General features: G+C 43.0%; 1 protein-coding gene across 1 annotated transcript; it reads left to right on the plus strand.

Moving 5' to 3' along the window:
- The first annotated feature begins 302 nt into the window (after nucleotides 1-302).
- Nucleotides 303-5525, plus strand: inab (internexin neuronal intermediate filament protein, alpha b). The gene is made up of 3 exons (XM_018664612.2): nucleotides 303-1898; nucleotides 2354-2478; nucleotides 2703-5525. The coding sequence occupies exons 1-3, from the start codon at nucleotides 852-854 to the stop codon at nucleotides 2986-2988; spliced, it is 1458 nt and encodes a 485-aa protein (XP_018520128.1). The 5' UTR covers nucleotides 303-851; the 3' UTR covers nucleotides 2989-5525.
- The last annotated feature ends 636 nt before the right edge of the window (nucleotides 5526-6161 follow it).

The following is a 6161-nucleotide window of genomic DNA, read 5'->3' on the forward strand; positions in this document are numbered from 1 at the left end:
TATTATTATCATTTGCCTACTACCATTGGCAAATATGAATAATAGAAAGGTTTAAAGGAGAAGTACACCATCATCATTCTTTCTAAATTGTGTGTGAATTTGGATTTAGGATAGATTTAGAAATCCTGGCGTGTCCTCTATTCCCTATTTTGTTCATAATGCCAGGCCACACACTGCACAGTAGGAGGTGTTTTGGTGCAGCAATTATTCCACTGAGAGCAGACCTTTTTATGCTTTTCGTCTCTGTAAATAAGCCAAAATATTTGTTAGGAAATGTTGACCTCTGGGCCTGTTGTTCTTAGGAGAGCATGGCAGAGCTGGAGAATGAGCTGAGGACCACTAAGAGTGAGATGGCTCGTCACCTGAGGGAGTATCAGGATCTGCTGAATGTCAAGATGGCACTGGATATTGAAATTGCAGGGGGTTTCCTCTCGGTTTTAGAGTTTTCTCAGGTTCAGGCCCAGTATGCTCAGAGTTACCGTAAAGATTTGATCCGGTTGGGACATTTCAGTATTATCTTTTTGTATTAAGTGTATACGTGCAACAAGCGACCAAACACTGACGCATCACCACTGCGCCAAAAAGGACAGTTCCATCTGCTCCACACAAAGACCAGTGCAAACTGCGCACATCTGGACTCATGTCAGGATTAATGTAGATGAATAGTTCCAAACGAAAATCCATCTCTAACACAACATTAATCATATATTCGCACAAACAGTGGACTACCTGACCCATCTGGAACGGATCGGTCCGGATGTTACCAGCGGGCATTAATTAGTGATTGGGTTGGCCCCCCTATAAAAAGGGGGACGCGCCCACTGCTCTGCTCTGTCTCCTTGCAAGCCAAGATGAGCTACGGATCTGATATCTTCACCTCCTCCTCCTACCGGAGGATTTTCGGCGATTCTCCCCGTTATGCCTCCTCTCCATCGCGGACAGCGATCAATGTGTCCTCCCGGGGAGGTTACCGGTCCTCCTCTCTATCCCGGACCAACATCTCATCCCTGGGCTCGTACAGCAGAAAGTCCGGCCGCTCCTTCTCTCCTATGCCGCTGGAGACCTTCGACCTGACACAGAGCACCGTCCTCAACAATGAGTTCAAAATCATCCGCACCAATGAAAAGGAACAAATGCAGGGTCTTAATGACCGCTTTGCAATGTTCATCGAGAAAGTGCGCAACTTGGAGCAGCACAACAAAGTGCTGGAGACGGAGTTGATCGCTCTGCGCCAGAGACAGACCGAGCCGTCCCGCCTGGCTGAGCTTTACCAACAGGAGATCCGCGAACTGCGCTCCCAGCTCGAAGAACTGAACGGAGAGAAGTCTCAGCTGCTGATCGAGAGGGATAATATTGAGGACGACCTGCAGAAAGTCAGGGGAAAATACGAAGAGGAGTTCCGCGCCCGGGAGGAGGCGGAGGCCACCCTCAAGGCTTTCAAGAAAGATGTGGATGATGCTACCATGGTGCGCCTGGACCTGGAGAAGAAGGTGGAATCCCTCCTGGACGAGATCAACTTCCTCAGGAAGGTGCACGAAGAGGAGGTGGCCGAGCTGACGGACATGATCCAGGCCGCCCAGGTGTCCGTGGAGATGGAGGTGTCCAAGCCGGATCTCACCTCCGCCCTCAAAGAGATTCGCGGCCAGTATGAGTCCATGGCGTCCAAGAACCTGCAGTCCGCCGAGGAGTGGTACAAGACCAAGTTTGCGGACCTGTCCGAGCAAGCCAGCCGGAGTAACGAAGCCATCCGCGCCAGCAGGGAGGAAGTGAACGAGTTCAGGAGGCAGCTGCAGTCCAAGACCATCGAGATAGAGAGTCTGAGGGGAACCAACGAGTCTCTGGATAAGCAGCTCCGGGAGATGGAGGACAGGCACAATGTGGAGATTGGAAACTACCAGGTAATCACATTTTATTCATCCGTTAACCGCTTATCAAAAGTATCACATTATGGAAAACCAGCTTTATATTTTCAGTATTTTATTTACATTGAAATGAAAACTCGGTGCAGTGTTTTTGTTTTCTCTGAAGAAGTATAAATGTCAGAGCAGTAGTAAAATCAGCAGCTGTTCGAGCTCTGTCCGTGGTGCTGAAACTCATTCCCCTGGGACAGCTCAGCAGCTGACAACGAGGATGCCTAGGACATAAAGTGCCGCTTGTGACTCAGCATCCCTAGTAAAAATGTTTGTAAGGCAAAAATTTCAACCTATTTTGTTCATAATCCCAGGCCACACACTGCACAGTAGGAGGTGTTTTGGTGCAGCAATTATTCCACTGAGAGCAGACCTTTTTATGCTTTTCATCTCTGCCAAAATATTTGTTAGGAAATGTTGACCTCTGGACCTGTTGTTCTTAGGAGAGCATGGCAGAGCTGGAGAATGAGCTGAGGACCACTAAGAGTGAGATGGCTCGTCACCTGAGGGAGTATCAGGATCTGCTGAATGTCAAGATGGCACTGGATATTGAAATTGCAGCCTACAGGTAGGTTCTTTCTTCTCAAAGACAACCCACATATTGTTACATTACAATAACATCTAAAACGTGGAGGTGAAAGATCCTGGTTTAAATACTAATATGCATATTTCTGCTGGGCGAAAATTCACTCTCTCCCTTGTTAAATGGCACTTTCCTTTCTTTTTACATTATCTCCTTATATCACATTCTCCATTTGTTTTAAACCCTTCCCTATATCACCCTCGCTGCAGGAAACTCCTGGAAGGGGAGGAGACCCGCATCGGGACAGGCATCACCTATCCCAGCCCCTCCATAAGTGCCGGTGTCGGGCAAGGCTACAACTACCAGTCCCGCATTTACACCAGCTCTGGTAAGAGCACCAAGAAGGAGGGCAAGGACGAGGACCAGCAGCAGCAGCAGAGCAAGACCGGTGCCAAGGTGTCCCAGCGTGAAGTTTATGAGGAGACAGTGGTCACCACTAAGAAGATGGAGAAGCAGCAAGACTCCAACGATATCCCCACCAATCAGAAAAACTAAGAGCCTACTGTAAGCCTGTTCTTGACCCTTAAAACCTCCCTTTATCCTGCAACTCCTCTCCTCTATTCATCTCCCATCCTAAAACAAACCTCGAACCTTTACAGGTGAAGCACTTGTGGGGATCTAAGATGATAGTCCCTCTTATTAGAAGCATAATAAAATCATGAAGGTTGCTAACATCTGAAATGGAATGCAGGGTTTCTAGGTTTGTTTTATGTTGGTTCATTCCTCCTTGTACCTTCTGTCCCCCCACGTGTGTTCCCCTCAAGGAAAATCCATTATAACTCTACTATAACCACCACTCTATACAAAACCACAGTACATCTGATCTCTCTCTTTCTCTTTCACAAACTCGACATCCGACAATAACAAGCACTGAGGTACGTCTCTTACAGAAGTATAGTCTCTCAGAGTACAATATTCAACTGGTCTTTTGCACTAATGTTACGACAACGTGTAATACCGACACACAGTAGATAACTCTGGTTGGTCATGCACTACCACCACAAGCTGTGAGATACTCTCAACACATTCCAATGGAAGCATGTGTGTGTGCGAGTGTTACTGTGTGCACTTAAAGGACAAAAGATTCAGAACACATCAGCTGGTATTGGTTACTCTCTCTACATCCACTTATATGATATGAATAACACCCACCTGGCATTTTAGTGAGAAGCACATGATTATTAGAAACCAGCCAAAAATAAAACAGTAATATATGATCATGTTTTGCTGAGCCATTATTCTTGGTCTCCTCAGTAAAAAGGGAGTTTCTGACAAAATGTGCTGCTTAAATCTCCTTACACAATGTTTTTAATCAGTCAGTGCACCGTGTTGTTTGACTGTGGTTCAATCAGCTCTGCATGACAATGGTATAAAAGAGGATGAATATCCTCAGATGAGCACTGACCCTTTTCAATTAATCAAAATGAACTAAAGTGGATTACTGTAGACTTGAAGCAAAACAGTAAACAGATGTATTAATTGAGCATAATTTGCATGGTGTATGTAGATGTCATGCTTGCATGGAGTCCATCAACCCGCCTTTCAAAGCTCAAAGGTCAGCGAATCGCCTTCCTTTTCACCATTGACCATGCTGAGTATCATTGTGCACACTCATAACTGTAACACACATGCTTGTTAGCCTGTAAGCCAGATAGGACTGAGATGGGCTACAGATCTCTGCTGTCATTACTGTGAAAATAAAGACAGCTCCTCTTTAAGGCACTTATATAGGAATGGGAAACAGAATGCATTTGCAAAATGCACTATGAAGGATACAGGGGAAAATGCACAGCTGAAATTCTAAGGAACAGGAAGATTTTTTTTTCTTCCCATGAGTCAGAGACTGAATTGTAAATTATGCTTTAGCGCATAAGCATGAGATTCTGTACGATCCATCTGGGTGCAATGAATTGTATGCATATTTAACACAATTTCCCATGTGCCATTGATGACGCTTGAAGCACATGTAAGCCCCAGACTCATGTCACTCAGCCTGAAGAAAAAAAACATGCCAACAAAACTCAAAATACATCACAACCTGCCAGACCACGATGTGTTTGAAATAAACTTGATCTCTCTCTTTTTAACTGTGGCCATGACTGGATAAAAACGTCTGTTGTAGTACGACCTCACCGGTAGAAATCTGTCAGTATGAAAGACTTGTAGCTTGTTTTTTCTGCTTGTGCACTGCCAGCTCTAACACAGCTATCTTATCCTATGGTGTTGGTCACGCCCTGACAAACTGCACTCACATTAAGAATGGAAACAAACTAATTACTGATTGTGTGACAGACTGTTCTGGACTGGGTTCTTACTGTTATACCTGAGGCTTGTGATAAGTATCTTAGTACTGTAGTAAGTGTGTTTGTATCTCTACACAGTGGCCTATTATAACTGGAATTCTTTTTTGGGGGAAGAGGGCAGCAAATCTGAAAGTTGGGCATTTTATTTTACGGAATACTGAATTCCAGTGTCAAGCAGAATGAAAATCTCAGAGGTACAAGAACGTGTAAACAAAAGCAGCATTTTATAGTATACAGCTATAGCAATGGGATGAATGATTCGTGGTTGCAAATGTCAAGCCTTTGTCGTTCCTATGTAAACCAAAAAAGTTTTCATGGGTGTCTGAAGAAAAATGTCACTACTACTACTTCTACAGCACTGCCAAACTTTTCTAAGCACACATGCAACACCACTTCATGCAAAAGCAAGCATTTCCTGAATATACGGTACAGTACGTCACCATTCCAAAACCAAGACGCAAAGATCTAGCCATAGAGCAAATACTGTAGGATGTAAAATGCCTTAAAACACCAGCAGCTTTTTTTCTGGCCATGTGTGTGATGTGTATGATTCTGTTCAGTGGGGTGTTTAATCATTATTATCTCTTTATTAGCGTTTATTAGAGCTACCATGACTACAAAAGCATAGGGATTGAATGTAGATGACATGCTATTCTCTTTACTGTTATTACTACTCATGTATTGCTGTATGACACCATATCAATAAAGACTTGACATTACTGAGGTGCACATGATTTCACTGTGTGGTTTCTTTTACATTCATCATACACTTCTTAAGTACAGGATGCACAACAGGAAAGCGTTGAAAGATAATATTTTGCATCATACAGTCTAATTCTGTACTGAGTTACTTGTCTTGAGTATTTCCATTATTAGCTGCTTTATGCTTATTCCTGACTACATAATGTTGTACTTTACTACATTTATTCAATGTTACTTTGTAGATTCAGATCAAAAAACTAAATCAACAAACTGAACATAAAACAGCAACATTTTGATGCATTATTATACGTTTAGAGCAGATATACATGATTGATCACTGGGGGTAAAATTACAAGCTACCCAGCAGTACGTAACAAATTCAAAATTAGCTGCAACATTAATGGTGAAAGCATGAATGTATCAAAAATAATTCTCCAATGATATGCATTATTCTCAATAAATGGGCATTCTGAATACTGAGTGCTTTCTAATTGTGGTGTTTTACGTACATTTTGATGCCAATATTTGTAATTTTTTGTAAGAAAAATATTAGAATGTATGATTTTAATTGGAATAGACTATGTGTACACTGTGATATTGGTATTTTGTTTCCTTCCTTCTTCCACCACTGATTAATGATGATCAGTCTATAGGATTTGTAAT

Source organism: Lates calcarifer, linkage group LG5, assembly GCF_001640805.2.
Source record: "Lates calcarifer isolate ASB-BC8 linkage group LG5, TLL_Latcal_v3, whole genome shotgun sequence".
NCBI lineage: Eukaryota > Metazoa > Chordata > Actinopteri > Centropomidae > Lates > Lates calcarifer.